We start from the raw sequence: 16,989 nt of genomic DNA on the forward strand, positions 1-16,989 counted from the left end.
ATGTATTCGAACTATTTTAACCAAAATTGGCAACCAACAACTAATTTAACCTTAATAAATACTTGTTTAAAAGTAATTTATTTAAATAAAATCTAGTAATTTATTTAGAGTTAGATTAAAAATATTTCAAAAAAAATGTAATAAAAATATCAATTTTAATAAAAATATCAATATAATATTTATATAAAAATTAAATTTGGTCTCAATTTAGAAATGAATAAAATTGTTTCATTTTTAAAAAGAAATTTGAGATTGAATTAAATCAAAAGAACAAATATATAGACTAAATTGAAAACAAGATACTAACATTGTTACTGTCAAATGTTACACTAACAATGCCACATGACATAACATTAACCTCGTATGTAGATAATTATTGTTTTTAAATTAAAAGAAAAAAAATAAAAAAAGTAACACATAAAGTAATTTGTACAGTAATAATGAAAATGACTTAATTACACATATGTTTTTTCAAAAATTGATACTTAAAATGGAAAGACCTACTTAAAATATTTTAGAGAAATATAAATATAGCCGTGATGCATGATCTTACTTCTTTCATTTTCTTTTGAAAGATAATTGTTATCTTTATAGATCAACGGCCAAATATATACTATATTTAATATCTTTTGATGAAATTATGTAATTGCTTATTAATGATATTTATAATGCTATAATTGGATGTTACAATTTAAATGTATGAATAACTAAAGTGATAATTGTGTGTAAAAAATATATGTTATGGGTCTTTCACATTTTTCCCATATCTTTTATAACTTTGATGTTAGCACATTTAGTATTTTCTGTCTTAAATTAGTAGAAATTATGTAAAATTGCTTTATAAAATAAGATTAGAGCTTTTAACATAAATTTAAAGAATAAAAAAAAATATTGCATTGATTTCAATTTGCGAATTAAAGAATTATAAGAACCTCTTAAACGATTAATAAAGGCAGAAAAGGTTTTGTACAAAATAAAAATAGACTAAATTATAAATTTCGAAATGATCCTTTTTAAAATATCAATGATAAAACATAAAATAGCAATTATTTTTAAAATATTGGTGATAACTTTTAGTAGTTAAATAATTTTTAAGAATTAAAAAATTATTTATCTTTTAACCTTTTGACAGCTAAAATCATGACTATATATAGTGAAACATTTAAGTGCACTTTATGGTAATTTTTAAATGCTTTATTCTTTTTAAAAAACATAAAAACTGAATTAAGCTTTTAAAAAATAATAAGTAAATCCTATTAGAAAAAAATGACAAAATTAGTAATTTAATAAAATAATATATTCTAAGGTTGTAAACCCATATGGTTGGACTAAATAAACCCTACTGAAGCTCTGAAAAATCCCTCGTTCTTGTGAGGAAAAAGAAAACAACAACATTGGAAGAAGAAGAAGATTATGATGGCAGGAACTTTGCTAGGGATGCCAGGTCCATGGGCGGAGGATTATCGCGAACCATCTGATCCCTATACAACTAAAATTGGAGGACTCCCTGTACACACCACTAACCCTTTTCTTCTCTTCTTTTCTCTTCAACTACTCGCAATTTTTCAATGCTAAATTCTTGTTAGTGTTTCAATTCTGTCAATTTCGTTTTAAGATCTCCGTCTTTTCGTTCAAGTAATTTTAGCATCTTTGACAGGACTGGCCCCTCCCCATAAACGCCGATTTGCTACGGTGCGCCTTGTGCGCCGGCCAACTCTGCCTGGTGGCGCAGGTTTACGCTCCCCTTTCTCAACACCGCACCCTCTTCGTTCTCGGTTGCATCTCGCCCGAATGCGGAACCGTTTGCCGCGTTCTTCGAGTTCAGAACATTGCTGACTTGGACTCCTCTCAACCAAAACAACCTGCGTCCGATGGTGAAGTTCCGTGTGCCAACGTGTCGGATGACGAAGACGTAGGTGACATGGATTTTGAACAACTGGGTAAGGCTCTCTTTGAAGCCGGGACTGCGGCTTCCAATACCAAGCGCAAGAAGCCGCGGAAAAAACGACAGAACAAGGCCCCTTCATCTTCTCCACATCCAAAACCGACAGCTTTGGTTCAAAATGACGTGCCTGGTGATTGTTTGTGTAATTGGTAGATGCTAATTAACGCAACTCTAGTTTTTTTTTTTTATGTAATTGGTTTGTTTGTTGGGTGGTTGTTTTCAGTGGTGCCCTGTTTTTATATATACGCACAGGAAGAGTCTTCCTCTCTGAATCTTAGTGCTATATGTTCTAGCTACTCGTCGCTTTCTCTTAAGGAGGCTGGAAGTGATGTTGAGGATCCTTCACAACCGGAAGAAGCCTGGGAAAAGGAGCATTATGAGTATGATAAAGCTTTGACTGCTGATAGAACTTACCTCAAGTTTAAGAAACGATTGGATGCATATCCTGAACAATGTTTTAGGTATGAACAAATGACAATTTGGAGTAGACTATCGTCCCCCCGACATGTTGCATATTTGGATCTCAGTCCTTGTTTAAGTTTGAGTTACTCATGGATTAGAATCCCACCCGGGTGATAAATTAGGATAGTGTTTTTATTAGAGTGTGTGATTCTGATGAGGCATGTTATTGGTTATAGAATTATTTACCACAGATATATAATTTCTCCCAGTCATTGTAATGATAGGTAGTTGCCACAGTTGCACATGATCTTGGTTTTATGAACAGGCAATAGTAAGTGTATAAACCAACTGAGTCAAGGAAGTTTGGGTTTTCCATCCATTTTTTCGTCTCCCTTTAATATAAGGGGGAAGCATAGCAACTAAGGTTGCTAAATACATTGATTGGTCGTGCGTTTGAGCTATCATACTATTATATATATTTTGCATAGCATCAAATCTTTGATTTTCTCTGCTCTACTCCCTCCCCTTCCTATCTTTCTCTCCCCTCCTGTTTTTTGCGGGCCTAATAACATTACTTTGTGTAGATATTCGTATGGTGGGAGGCCAATTTTAGCTGCAGTCGATGAAATAAACCCTGGCAATTGCAGTCTATGTGGCAGACCAAGGCAATTTGAGATGCAGCTGATGCCTCCATTACTATACTTTCTACAGGAAGCTCTTGGTGAACGAAGACATTTGGTGGAAAAGTGGGATTGGATGACCCTTATTGTATATACTTGTTCAGAGGTTTGTATTCTTCCCTTGCCAACTGGTCTGGATATCAATTCTTTACCAATTTATAAGTTTGAGGATTTAAGAAAAGCTCTCTGGTCATAAACCCGTTAAATAACAGTTGTCTTTAGTGTCAACCAGGAAAGTTCTGTCAAAAATGCTCACAGATTAAAAAATGCAGATTCAATGGGTGTATAAGTTATCTTTGTTTTTGTTTGTGGTAAAGTAGTGAAATTTAAGACTAACTTAACCTTACAAAATTTGTTTTTAATGTGAGGAATGCATCTACATATATATTATAATTAGGTTTTATCTGTATATATTATAATTAGGTTTTATCTTTAGTCGAGATAAGCTTTTCAACACACTCTCTCATGCCCGATAACACAAGACCCAACAAACTCATGCCCGATAACACAAGACCCAACAAACTCATGCCCGATAACACAAGACCCAACAAACTCATGTCCGATAACACAAGACCCAACAAACTTGATTAAGATAGACTCTGATACCATGATAGTAAGTGAATTTATAGACTCTGATATAGTAAGTGAATTTATAGACTCTGATACCATGATAGTAAGTGAATTTATAGACTCTGATACCATGATAGTAACTGAATTTATATGGGAGTCTTAATTTTACTATCTTGTAATTTTTGCACTCTACTTATATATTATATATTATAATTTATATATTATGATTTTGACTGAGAAATGAATATCTCAAGCGTGAAATTAAATATTTATGGGTGGAAATATTTATGGGTGGTCGAATAGGAGTCTAATAGCGGTGACACAATCCAATAGGAGTCTAATAGCGGTGACACAATCCAATAGGAGTCTAATAGCGGTGACACAATCCAATAGGAGTCTAACAGCGGTGACACAATCCAATAGGAGCTTGATAGCGGTGACACAATCCAATAGGAGCTTGATAGCGGTGACACAATGGTCCCAACTAATCTTGCTAGGGTAGGCTTTTTAATGACTTTGGTATCATGTTAAAGTAATGAAGTTTAAACTTAATTCAATTTTACAAAATTGGTTTGTAAGATGAGGTTTGTAACTATTTATAGTTTAAGCTTAACTCTAGTTGATGTGAGTCCTTCAACAATTTGAAATTTATGCATCAAGTGTTATCTATGGCATAAGGCCGAAATTCCTTCATCTAAAGACACCATTATGGTCTATGGCATTGCTATAGCAGACCCTTCTTAAAAAGTTGCTTGTAGTACTTAGCAAAGAATCTGCCATGGCAGCCATGGTGCTGCCAATTAACAACAATGTGTACAGCTGCAGAGAACTTGGGTTTTATGTCTTAGAGATTTGTTCTTTATTTCATGCAAGGATGTAGGGTTAAATCCTTTAGTTAATGATGTGGATCTTGTGAACATGTCTTATTGGGCCTCTTATGTTCTAATCTTTGCTTTTGTTAGAGCTGTTCTGTAGAGATTGAACAAGCAAAGTCCAATATGGGATGGATTATAGCAGAGGAGGCAGTTGTAGCTCAATGTGAAGCATCCATGCCCGTTCAGCCTGGCTTGTTCTCATGATCACTGGCGTTGGTGTAAACAATGCAATACATTTCATGCTTACAGAAAATATTGACGTTTTTCAGAACCGATATATTATTTTGAGTGTTAAGAAAGTTATAGGTTGATCGAGAAAAGGAATTTAAAGAGTATGTTACTTAATTCTGGAGTTGTATTTACAATGAAGATTTGGTGAGGTGAATTTCTGCCCTGCTACACATACCACTCCTGCCTTGAGCTCGGGAGCAACAAGATGAGTGTTGCATTCGCTGCATTCCCTATCTTTTTTTCTTTTTCTTTTTAATTTGTTTGAGTTTGAAGAATGGCTTCCCTCGGTCACAAATCGAAATTTGTAAATTCAGTGTCTGATTCGTTTGAATTTGTAAATTGGACATGGCCATATGTAGTCAATATCATAGCTGTTTCACAGAAGAATTTAATTAACTCTTGCTAGTAACGAATTTCTAATGAAATTATTATCTGAGTTTATTTTAGAATCGAATTTGTTGATGATAAGTGATTCTTGTAACTGTTTGTTTGCTGCCAGAAAAAAAGGTATAGGCTTAATTATTCATTTGGTTCTTACTTTTGTAGAAAAGTGTCAAGTTGTTTTTTTAGTTTCTTTTTTTCTCAATTTGGTTATAACTATTTTAAAACTCATTCAATTTGGTCATTTTCTTTAATACTATACCAACATTATTATTGCCTTGTGTTATTTTATTTTTATTTTTACACAAGGTCACTTTATAGTTGTATCACATTACTAGGGATGATCAGGATGTTACTTGTTATTCGATTTACAACAAAAAAAGTCCGATCTATTATTTGCATGATGTTTAAAAAACACTTGTGAATATTTTTAAAAATATATATTTTATAAATTTATAAAATAAAATTTAATTTCAATTATAAAAACATATATAAAATATAATATAAATTAAATTAAATATAAATTAAAATTTTATTTTAATTAAATTTGACTTGATAAAATATAAATTAATTTTAATTTTAATTAAACTTAACTTAATAAAATATAAATTATTTTTTTTTATTTTTTACAGAAAGCGGATAATATAATTTAGTCTTAATTTTTGTAAAGATGAAATAATATTGTCTCTCTTTGAGCTAAAATTTATTATTTTATAAATCTCATGTTGATATTTCTATTAAAAATTATATTTTTACTACATATTTATTAAAATATTTTTAAATCAATTCTAAAATCTATATCAAATTGAAACTAAGAAATAACTTTTGAAATGGTACAAAAATTATAAGAAAATAAAATTAAATATTTGATTGGAAGTTGGTGAATATATATATATATATATATATATATATATATATATATATAGTATATAAAATCATTTTTCTATAAGTTAAACTTAAAATCGATATAAGTAGCACAATAATTAAAATATAATATTGAAAAAAAAATTCTACACCGGTTAGACACTATAACCAATATACATTATTTAATTTTATGCTTCATTTTTTCTGTTTTTTTATTCTTCTTCATTATCATTCTTGTTTTCATGCTTCACATTCTTTCTCTTTTTGTCATTGTTCTAGTTTATTTTTTCTTCCATTATGTTTGTTTCTCTCCCTCATTGTTTCTTCTTTGCTTATTATTCAATCTCTCTGTCAATAAGATCATCCCAACAATGACACTCTCCAATGTAGTCCACCCAATCCAACCACCTCCTCAACAACATCAGCATGAGAAAAAAAGAAAATAACTCTTATGACTATGCTAATATTAAGAGTTTTGTTACTTTATATATTTTCATTTACTTTAAGACTTCTATGTTTGTATTAATGACACTATAAATATGTTTTTAATGATACGAATTTGATTATCATTGCATTGTCTGAATTGTTTTGGTTGTCTGCATTTGATTGTCATTGCATCTAATTATGTCCAGGTTCATTGTGGTGGATAGGAAATGCTACCAATTGTACTTGTTCTTGTTAATCCATTTATCAATGGATTATCGAGACCTTTATTTATCAATAATTACTAATAACTTATATCTGTCAATAATTGTTTCCAATAAGAATGATATTGACAAATTTGAGTCTGTCGATAATTCATCTAAAAATTTACATTATCAACAAATGTTAGTAGTTATCAATGAATATCTTCAATGAGTAAATCTTGTTTCTTTGGTGATGTTAATTGATAAAATAAGTTAAAAACATTATAAAAATAGGAAAACAATAATAACAAAATAAAATTAGATGATTAAATAGACATAAGATAGAAAAGAAATTAAAAAAAATGAAAAGTATAAAAATGAAGGTTTGATTATTAAAAACAAAAAAGAGAAGATATTTTTTAGCGAATTACATCTTTATTTTTGTGTTTTCAATATTTGATATATTTTTTAACACTGTTAATAAAAAAATCAATTATTGAAATTATAATTATTATTTTGTTACTAATAATATTATTTTTTTATTATTAATAATTCTATTTTATTATTGTATAATATATTTCTTCTTATCAAAGATTTAAGAATAAGAAATTTTTACACAATACACAATACATAGTCCTTTCGGGGAGATATGATAAAATTGGAACGATACGGGAGTAGATTACGCACACAATACATAAATAGTATAATGTTCCATTTTTTTTAAACACTACATTGTAAGTTTTATTTATGCAAGTAGTATATTTTTATTGTGTTAGTCAGAATTCATTTTTGAAAAGAAATTGAATTTTGAGCATATTCTTACCGTAATTGATATAAAAAAAAAAGTAAAAACATACTAGTCCAATAGCATATTTAAAATTCAGTTCTGTATGAAATTCTAGCAGAATAAAAATGAGTTATTGGTCTAAATAAAACGTACTATATATTGTTTGAAAAAAAAGAAAAATTGGAAGAGTATGTTATTTATGTGAAAAATTCTTGGTGAAGAACACTATAGCAAATGGAATGACTCGATCAACCCTTTAGACGAAACAATACAGAAAAAGAGAGTCAAAGCTGACATATATTTGGAGGTGACAAGTTAACTACCCTATAAAACTTGCTTCAGCTACCCTATTCGAACAATTAGGTACTAGACAAAAATAAATAGAGACAAAATCATGGTACTAATCACTTTGAATAAAACATTATCATAACTTAATAAAAGAAAAGAACTTATTATTATCCATCATTAGCCAAGGATGAGAAATGATAGTTTATTTTTTTAAAATTATACATCATTTAGCCAAAACGAATAATGAAAATTTAGAGTTGTATATATATATTTACCTTAAATTAAGATGCAAAGCTATGCATTTATCCACTAGTCTTACCTTTGATGCAGTGTTTGATTTTCTGGTATAAGGAATTATCAAATATGTAAATATAAGCAATATTAAATTGTGTCCATATATACTATATCTATGGGAAAAGCATAAAAAGGTGGTTGGAATGATTGGCCATATGTTTACAAATCCAATAATCCCTTGACACGAGATAATTTATAGAATAAAGACAAATATACATATTCGATCCTTTTATTATGTTGAGTTTAATAAAGACAACTACTTCCCATGTTTGTTTTCATTACTTCTGTTGTTTGGATGACTAATGATTTTGATAACTTGATTTCTGCACCGGTCATTTGGCTTTATCTCAATACGTTTTTCTTCCCTTAAATTCATTGCATCCAGTTTATTTTGTTCACATAAAATTTTTACACTCTTTTTTATTCAGTGGACTTGGTTTACTCTCCATAACCAAATACCTAATGTGTAAAATCAAAGCTGAAAGATTGTCTTGATTTTCGATTCAGGTTAGTATGTCTTTCGAAGAAAAATAACCAAAAATATAATACTAATAAAATATAAGTTTAATTATATAAGAAAATGATACCAATCCAAATTAAAATTCGAAGATAAATAAATTTATAAAGATGAAACTTAAATTTATATTTTAATTTCTAACATAATGTAACATCTTATTCAAAATATGTTAGATTGTATTTGTACTGATACATAACAGTTGCTAGCCAAAGTGGTCATCATAATAGAGGTTTACATAATTAAAGTTCAAAATAGAAGGGTTGTATGGAGAGAGAGATAGTTAATTACACAATAACTATGATTAACTATATGTAATGAGGAGCTATGAGTTTTGAGTTGCAGAAGGGAGAAGGTTCCAATCATCAGAATGCAACAAAGGCATTTGGGTGTAATAGGAAGACGGGGTGTGGTGATTGTGGACACCTACGTACGTTGTTAGAACATAGTTTGAGTCATTTCGGTCTCTTTCCACCCTTTTCTTCACACTGCATCCTGCACCTGAACACTTGTAGTAGTTCCTGCACTCTCATCATCAATTGTTTCAAAACCACAATAAATTATCTATTAACTCAAACTACTTTAACAAATTTTAAACACAAATAATTTTAAACCCAATTATATTCAATCATTTTTATTGCATATTTTTATTTTAAAATTTAAAATAAACGCTTTCCAAAATATTTGAAGAGTTTCCGTACATGAAATTAATTAGTAAACATTTTTGTGTTTTTAACTACCTTTCGTTTCTTCTTCCCCTAGGCTAAAACCAGCACACGAGCAAACTAAAACTAAGTAAGAAAAGTGCAAATAATTTAGCAAAACTACGTCATGTACGGTTTCACAGGCGCATCAGTGCAGTGTTCATAAAGAAAGAATGGTTACTTAGCTGTCCTAATCTCACTGCAAAGCATGTTACTTTTATTAATCAAGCAGATCCCCACATAATGCTTCACCATTGATAACACTCCAATCATATATGATTAAGGCACAGGACTAGTCCTTGTCCCCCTCTTTTAATCACTATATATCTTTATATATATATATATATATATATATATATATATATATATATATATATATATATATATATATATATATATATATATATATATATATATATATATATATATATATATCAGCCGCCACCACTTTCATCTCTATCTTTCTAGCTAGCTATCGGGCCCAATATCTTATCCTATTTTACAGTGCATGGTTGACATGATTCCCTCACTTCACTTCCTCTCCATTCATGTCTACACCATCTTGATTTCTTTAATTATTTCACATGTGCTTCTAAATACACCAACTTAGATCCTAACGTAATCCTTCAAAGCTATTCAAACACATAAAATTTGCATGCATTATGTGATATTCATGATGCAGGAAGCGAAGTCAAACGAACCAATGGACATCGAGTTAACTATGTTACATCAGGTTCCTTTTATTGCTACTGTTCCTTTAATCTATATGTTTCTTTAATTTGTCTCAGAGTATAGAAAATAAAATCCTCGATTACCAGTATCTTAAATCGATTCCAATTCTTTTGTGAGAAGGGTTTTTCTTGTTTTTATAAAGAGAGTTGTTTTGTCATATAATCTGTGAAATTAATAGTTATGAGTAATTACCTTGGGTTGGAATTGTTCTTCACTGTCTTCTTTCCGTATTTCCTCCATTTATATCCATCATCCATGATCTCGAGCTGCGATCTGGTTCTAAACGTGATGCTTTGACTCACTTCTGCCTTCTTTTGCTTAATCCCTTTATTTTTGCACTTTCTGTCATATTAACGTTGAATCCCAGCAACATTAATTTTAATAATATTTACACACATGAAATAGCATAGAATATACACCATATACATTTTCTAGTTTAACGAAAAAAACAACATAAATCAAGAAAAAAACACTTACATGTTGTTGTTGTTGTTGGTGGTGGTGGTGGTGGAGGTTGCATCACCAAATCCATGACTGGCATCGCTAGAGTTTGCTTTCTCCGATGATTCAGTTTCAGTGCTTAGTGACCAACACTCTTCATGATGATAATCAGCAACATCTTCCAATATAAGATAATCAGATATCTTGAACTCAGAGGCTGGAGATGCTGCCATGTTGACCACGGCAGAGTGACAGAAATTAGGGTTTCCAAAATACTGTTCCATGGTGGTCTGGTGATATGTTGCAGAGACCCAAGAGTCTTTGGCCTTTTACCAGGGCTGGAACCAAAGCACACCGTCACTGGATATATATAATATATAGTAATAAAAAATATAAAATAAATATAAGGGAATAAGTATTTAATCTTTCTCTTTTTTTCATTTTTTTTTAATATACTTGATTATCTGAAGATACTTCGAAACACCTTGGAGGATGCTGCGAACTTGATCACAGAGGGAGTCAAGATAAGACAGATGAAGATGATGTCAGGGTGATGACGTAGGAGCTAGCAAGTAGGGGTTCCCTACCACTTTAATCTTGCAGAATAGGTATAAATGGGACCGTGAAAATAACACAATGATACCATGTTATTGCTTTTTTAAGACGATAGATGTATGCATAGCTAGTGTGGTGGCGTTATGTCCATGTATATATGTTCAATTTTTTTTTTAATTTTTGAATAAATATGTAGTGGCTGTCCATTGATGATGAGTCGTCCCTGTTTATCGATGGGAACTTAATCACTCCACCCAACATGATATTTGCCTCTGATTTCCGTGTTAAGCGCCAAAAATCTAAAAATATTTCAAGATCATACTGATCTAAATCAAATTATTTTCTTTTAATCAATCTATTTCAAATCTAAATTTATATTTTAGAATTTTCCATTTGATTTAATTATATTTTTTTTAATTTTTAAAAAAAATTCAAAATTAGTATTTATCCCATGAAATTATTTGATCTAGACGACTTTTGATTAGTTTGAATTGAAATATTTTTTATTTGACTTATAATTTTTTTATATGAATAACTCAGAATATTGTTAGGAAAGAATTTTTAAGGAGAATTAATGTACTAAGTGCAATCAGAAGCCAACTTACATCGGATGGAGAAAAATGTTCAAAGTGAATTAGCTAGGTTTAACAATTAAAAAAGCGGCAATCACATTAAGAAGATGAAATAGAGAAAGGGAGACATACAAAGCTAATCACAACTCTGAATATAAATTCTGAGTTAAGTAAAATTCAAAAGAATAATCACGAAGGTAGACAATCAAATGGCTACCGATCAAGACAACAACAAAGTTGAATTTGAGATGAGTTGTTCATGCTGATACTTACAATATATTATATTGCTTAATAAATGAGCATGATGAAGCACTAATATTATGGAATTTGGGAAATGATACAGGGAATATTACATGCATTGGGAGAGGGAATTTTTGAGAGTATAGAGAAATAGAATAGGATATCAAATTAAATAAATAAAAAAGAACGAGGTAAGTGCGTCAAAAGATGAAGTTATGTAAGATTAAGGAAGGGATGGTTATAGGGAATCGAAATAAAGTAGGTTAATAATGAGAATCCAAGAATGATCAAGCCTTTAAGAAAGCACATCAAGAAGACAAAATTTAAAGATAGCTTGAAAGAGATGTTGACGTATATGATAACTATTGTAAAACATGGCTTTAGCATACATAACTAACACAATCTGAAACATTTTGGATAATTATTGCAAATTATGTATAATTTTGTTTTATTTTAGTTTGGCTTAAATACTATAAAATGATGAGAAAACATAAATAGTTGTTTATATGCAAAGAAAAAGATGACAAATTGTATTTACAACACAAATATTTCGAAAACTTTGCAAACAATAATTGCTAATTCAATGATGATATTTGCTGCAATTTGAATCACCCTTCTTGTAGATTTCTTTTACATGTTCTTATTCTATCATTGATAATTTATTTTCCTGCATTTACATTTCTTGTACATTAAGTTTCCTATTTCTTAAAGATTTCCCCTATATCGAGTTTCAAGATGATAAATTAAGATGATAAAATAAAAAGAATAAAAAAGTATATATAGTTATATAGATATATAATTATAGATATACAGTTATAGATATAACTATAAATAAAATAAATTTTAGTTATTAAAATAAAAAATATTATATAAATATTTTTTTTAATGATTATTTAAATTTGAAATTGTAGTTATTAAAATAATAAAAAATTAAATAATTATTTTATTTATAATGAATAATTATTTGAGTTAATAAGTATAAATAATTTTTTATTATGAGTATTTAAATTTGAAAAAGTAATTACTAAAATTATAAAAGAGTTATTAATTCTTTTATTTATAATGAATAATTATTTGGATTAAAAAACGTAGTTACTAAAATGATAAAACTGAAAATTATTTTTTTATTATGAATAATTATTTAAATTTAAAAGGTAATTATTATGAAGATAAAATTAAAACAAAAAACAAAAAAAGACACTAAAATGATGTATCCTCTATGTATATTTATAGATAAGCATGAGAAAAAGAATTCATATTTAAGAATATTTGCAGGATAAAATTTCTACTAAATATTAAATGGACATTTTTGGTATAAGACACAATTATATACTTACTCACCTGTTGAGTATTATGATATCTAACTCCATTATTCTCTCCTCTAATAATTACTAATAATTTCATTTAAATATTTCTTTTTTAAAAATCAAGTTATCAAAATAAAATTATTAATCAAAAGAAGTATTAATAGTTGACTAATGGTTTAGAATTTCAGTTCTTATATTTCTATTTCTTTTTACTTAGATCTATAAAATTGAAGTTATTTAAAAGAAATAATTTTTTTAATTTTATGTTTTTTTATAACATTTAAATTTTCTTTAGTGAGAAATCAATTTTTACTCCATTTTAAGGAATAAAATATGAGAACATTTAGTCTTACACAAAGGATTTAGTCATAAAATGGAATCCATTTGATTAATGATATTGATAGGGTGAATATCAATTTCTTGTCAATGCTAAAGAGAAAGGGTATAGAGACCTAAAAAAGTTATTTTTTTTCTTACCTTATAAGGTGTATGAACTGTCATTTATTATTTTTTATTTTAATTTTAGTTGGTAGATAAAGAGTCTATTTAAGTGAAGTTGATCTACGTCAAGATAACCGTTATTTAAAACACTTTAGTAGTGTTCTTTAATTCATGAAAGTCTCTTATCTTTAAACGATAATTAATATATTTAAAGAGAGAAAATAATATAAGGTTATAAATTATGTAATATAATGAAAGAAAGAAGATAAAAGAAAAAGTATGGTGAGTATATTTTAGAAAAAAAAAGAGATTTACTTATATGTTTTTCTTTATCTTTATATTATATCCAAAGAAAACTCACTTTATTTCATATTGAATTTATTTAGTCAGAATTTTGATATCATTGTTTCTTAGAATGCCCGGGACAGAGGATACATCTGGATGGGAAGTGTCATGTCGTGTGTGAACAACATTCTCTTTTCTTATGCCCTGGTCAAGTAAATAAAGGTCAATTATATTTAGCTAAATGTGATTAGATAATAATCAACTTTTGATTTTTCTCCTTTTGGACCTCCTTTCCTGGTACGTTCTTGTGGGGACATTAATTAGCTCCTTTTATGTGAAAAGTAAAACAAACTTCATACTCTATACATTAGTTTTCAAAACTTTCAATGTCAAAAAAAAAAAAGTAAAAATCATTCACACTTTTATAATTTTTATTTACATTTCTATCATTCTTTTGTTAAACACAATTTTTTTACAAGCAGCATCACTAAAATTTTAAAACCCCGTCACATAAATAAGTTCTAATGCTACAGAACACAACTAATGTTTATTAATCAACGGATTAACTATGCACTGTATATGTTCTAAATTCACCTATAAGAGCAGTTTAATCAAATTTCATTAATGTATTTCCATCCTTTTGGTTTATAAAAACTTTTTAGAGTATCCTTTAAGTAATTATTAACTAGATTTTGGGTGAGGACTGGAAGTCAAACTCCAGAAGGACAAATCTGAACCAAGGAAAAAGGTTCAATGTATCATACTCTTATAATGAACTAATCCATGGCCATGTAACGACAACAAATCATGCAAAAACGTACAAGATGTTCCAAAAATTCTTATTTTGGGAGTTGACATGATTTGATGTTTAACAACAACAAAAAAAGGTGTGGCTGTGACAAAAGTCTCATGTTACTATCACAACACCTGTAAGCAGCTGAGAAACTTCGCATGTTATAGCTGTAAGTGCGAGGAAATAACCTTACAAATTAAAACAAGACAAAGAACATAAGAAAAATAAAAGTAATGCAACACGTGTTTTTTTTTTCTTATTTTATGTACTTTTGTTTTCTCATGTTAGATGTTCTTAACTAGTTAACATGTGTGTATGTTAGATGTTGTCGTACTAAAAGTCAAATGTGAATTTTAAGAATTATAATTCTTGAATATAATTTCTATGTGAATGTGATAAAAAAGAATGCGAAGGCAATGGAAAGGGTTCCAAGAGTATGAATTGGTCTTAGCATGTCACGACTGCTATCAATTTCTATAGGGAATATGCAATTTCCTCTGGATGGATCTTGTTTAACAATAGTGGCCAACCCATTGAAATTGCAAGCCTGAACACTTTGGTCCCTTGTTTGAAAGTACTGGTTGAAAGCATAAGAAGCATTGGTAGCCAGGTCTAAATGATCACAAGAACAGCCAAACCCTAGGCTGGTGCAATCGGCAGCAGCACAAGCATAGTCCAGTGCACTTGGTAGAAGGCTCAAGTTCTTAACATCAGGGTTTAGGATACACCATATGCGATCCTGGTACACAACACCTTTCGCTGCTACAGGCCATTTGTCTTGTCCCTGACCAGAAAAATCAATCGGAAACTTAACACTTCCATCGTAGCCAAAAATTCCCCAGTGACGCTCAAATTTACCAGGCTCAATACTCTTCATGTTCTCATCACTCAGAGAAAATAGATACATCTCCAGGGCTCCAGGGCGAAGTGGGCTTCCCTGCTTCTTTGCCATTTTCTTGAGTAGCCCTTGGAAGAACCTTTTTGCATTCTTGTTGTTGGCATTTTTGTCACCATCAGTTGGCCATCCAATTTCACCAACCACAATTCTCATGTCAGGGTAGCCAGCTTTTCTCAATGACCAAACAAGGGTGTCTAAATTTGCGTCCAACGCGTTGCTATATTCCACGTCTTTGTCTTCAACTGTTCCTCCTTGACCGTCAAAGAAGGCAAATTCTACTGGAAAATTGTCATTCTGGTAGAGACTAAGGAAAGGGTATATGTTAACAAGAAATGGCGAGTTCGTTTCGTGAAGGAAACTCAGTACTTGTTGCATAGCGTCACGAATGTCAGTCCGAAAATCTCCATCTGAGGGATTGTTTGAAGGAGACTCATAAACATCAGCATTTAAAGCTGTAGTCACCTTCACTGTGTCTGCAAGACCAGCCTTGTCGATGGCCCTATGAAGATTTTGCATTGCTGGGAATGTGGTCTCCACATACGCACCATTGTAAGCTTTCATGAATGGTTCATTTCCGACAGATACGTATCTGCAATAATAGCATGATCACGCGAAATGAGAACAACCTTCTGAATTTTCACAAACTTAAATGACACTGCCATGTTTTTTTTAATAATGTTTTTAAATTTGGAGAAGTAATTTGGTTTACCATGATGGGAAGGTGCATGGAACTTAATGTTATACCTGATGTTTACGACCCCATGACGACCATGAAGATGTTTGGTGATGTTTGCTTTCACCCAATCGTCTGCACTATGGCTACTTGCAGCAAATTTAATCAATTGATCATTAGGAATTCCCACCATGACTTCAATGTCTGTTCCCGCCAAAGCACCAACGGTCCAAGGATCTGCATCGAAGAGTTTTACCTTCTTGATCCCGTTGTCTTTCAACATATTTACCACGATGTTGGGATTCAAAGGGTGGGATGCTAATGCACCCCAATTGATGCCAAGACCTGGTACGGACTCTGCGCCTTGGGCATCTTGAAATTGGTGCTGAGCTAACATCAATATCAAATAAAACCCCCACATACAGAACTCCACAAGAGTCATGATTTGAGTTATTGCAAATGGTAAATTAGTGAATACTACAAAGATGAGAGTGAAAAATATTTAAGAGGTTTATAGAAGCAAATATTGAGTATTGAAAACTGAAATAACCTGCTTTTCTTATATGTTCATACTTGTTATGTCTAAATAAAGGGTCCAAAACGCTGGTTATTTAACCGTGTAACTCAATATAACTCTAGTAGTTTTTTCATACTCATACATAAGAATTTAGCATGGTGTAATTGTTAAAACAACAGAAATAAGTTTTGTCAATGATGTCTATCGAATATTTTACCATGTTTTAGAGAACATATGCGAAAATGAGGGTATTTTTAGTTTGTACCATTGAACCATTTCTACTTTTTTTAGCACGTTCTAGTTTGCCCGTAATTTGTTATTGAACCTCTGTTCTTTGTGCACCGAGCTTTCAGATTTTCCTGTACCCCCATGTT

At 30.2% G+C, this 16,989-nt stretch overlaps 3 protein-coding genes and 1 long non-coding RNA gene across 6 annotated transcripts; 2 read left to right on the forward strand and 2 right to left on the reverse strand.

The window, feature by feature from the left end:
• The first annotated feature begins 1,333 nt into the window (after positions 1-1,333).
• LOC108329906 (uncharacterized) lies at positions 1,334-5,152 on the forward strand. Of its 3 annotated transcripts, none has more exons than XM_017564286.2 (5): positions 1,334-1,509; positions 1,658-2,094; positions 2,239-2,406; positions 2,932-3,133; positions 4,560-5,152. In XM_017564286.2, the coding sequence occupies exons 1-5, from the start codon at positions 1,414-1,416 to the stop codon at positions 4,674-4,676; spliced, it is 1,020 nt and encodes a 339-aa protein (XP_017419775.1). In that variant the 5' UTR covers positions 1,334-1,413; the 3' UTR covers positions 4,677-5,152. The 3 variants fall into 3 exon arrangements, with proteins under 3 accessions (XP_017419775.1, XP_017419774.1, XP_017419776.1); XM_017564285.2 differs by having other exon boundaries at positions 1,658-2,075; positions 2,169-2,406; XM_017564287.2 differs by having other exon boundaries at positions 1,658-2,075; positions 2,169-2,406; positions 4,573-5,152.
• Positions 5,153-8,613: 3,461 nt separating this feature from the next.
• Positions 8,614-10,811, reverse strand: LOC108331123 (probable WRKY transcription factor 51). The gene is made up of 3 exons (XM_017565754.2): positions 10,371-10,811; positions 10,086-10,235; positions 8,614-8,978 (listed from the first exon to the last, which is right to left on the reverse strand). The coding sequence occupies exons 1-3, from the start codon at positions 10,616-10,618 to the stop codon at positions 8,783-8,785; spliced, it is 594 nt and encodes a 197-aa protein (XP_017421243.1). The 5' UTR covers positions 10,619-10,811; the 3' UTR covers positions 8,614-8,782.
• LOC128196384 (uncharacterized) lies at positions 9,603-11,095 on the forward strand. Its single transcript, XR_008248658.1, has 2 exons — positions 9,603-9,894; positions 10,805-11,095. It is a non-coding gene; the product is annotated as an uncharacterized LOC128196384 (long non-coding RNA).
• Positions 11,096-14,909: 3,814 nt separating this feature from the next.
• Positions 14,910-16,540, reverse strand: LOC108330322 (glucan endo-1,3-beta-glucosidase 8). The gene is made up of 2 exons (XM_017564811.1): positions 16,170-16,540; positions 14,910-16,014 (listed from the first exon to the last, which is right to left on the reverse strand). Exons 1-2 carry the CDS (start codon positions 16,538-16,540, stop codon positions 14,910-14,912), a joined length of 1,476 nt encoding a protein of 491 aa, XP_017420300.1.
• Between the last annotated feature and the right edge of the window lie 449 nt (positions 16,541-16,989).

This window comes from Vigna angularis, chromosome 4 (genome assembly GCF_016808095.1).
Source record: "Vigna angularis cultivar LongXiaoDou No.4 chromosome 4, ASM1680809v1, whole genome shotgun sequence".
NCBI lineage: Eukaryota > Viridiplantae > Streptophyta > Magnoliopsida > Fabales > Fabaceae > Vigna > Vigna angularis.

What these genes read in the sequence shown, in the direction of transcription:
- LOC108329906 (XM_017564285.2), top strand. Translation starts at nt 1,414, where the DNA reads ATGATGGCAGGAACTTTGCTAGGGATGCCAGGTCCATGGGCGGAGGAT. An exon ending in CTAAAATTGGAGGACTCCCT is followed by an intron (nt 1,510 to 1,657) that starts GTACACACCACT and finishes CATCTTTGACAG; the next exon opens with GACTGGCCCCTCCCCATAAA. An exon ending in TTGTATATACTTGTTCAGAG is followed by an intron (nt 3,134 to 4,559) that starts GTTTGTATTCTT and finishes TGCTTTTGTTAG; the next exon opens with AGCTGTTCTGTAGAGATTGA.
- LOC108330322 (XM_017564811.1), bottom strand. Translation starts at nt 16,540, where the DNA reads ATGACTCTTGTGGAGTTCTGTATGTGGGGGTTTTATTTGATATTGATG. An exon ending in CATGGGGTCGTAAACATCAG is followed by an intron (nt 16,015 to 16,169) that starts GTATAACATTAA and finishes CTATTATTGCAG; the next exon opens with ATACGTATCTGTCGGAAATG.
- LOC108331123 (XM_017565754.2), bottom strand. Translation starts at nt 10,618, where the DNA reads ATGGAACAGTATTTTGGAAACCCTAATTTCTGTCACTCTGCCGTGGTC. An exon ending in ACCAACAACAACAACAACAT is followed by an intron (nt 10,236 to 10,370) that starts GTAAGTGTTTTT and finishes TTAATATGACAG; the next exon opens with AAAGTGCAAAAATAAAGGGA. An exon ending in AAGAACAATTCCAACCCAAG is followed by an intron (nt 8,979 to 10,085) that starts GTAATTACTCAT and finishes ATGAGAGTGCAG; the next exon opens with GAACTACTACAAGTGTTCAG.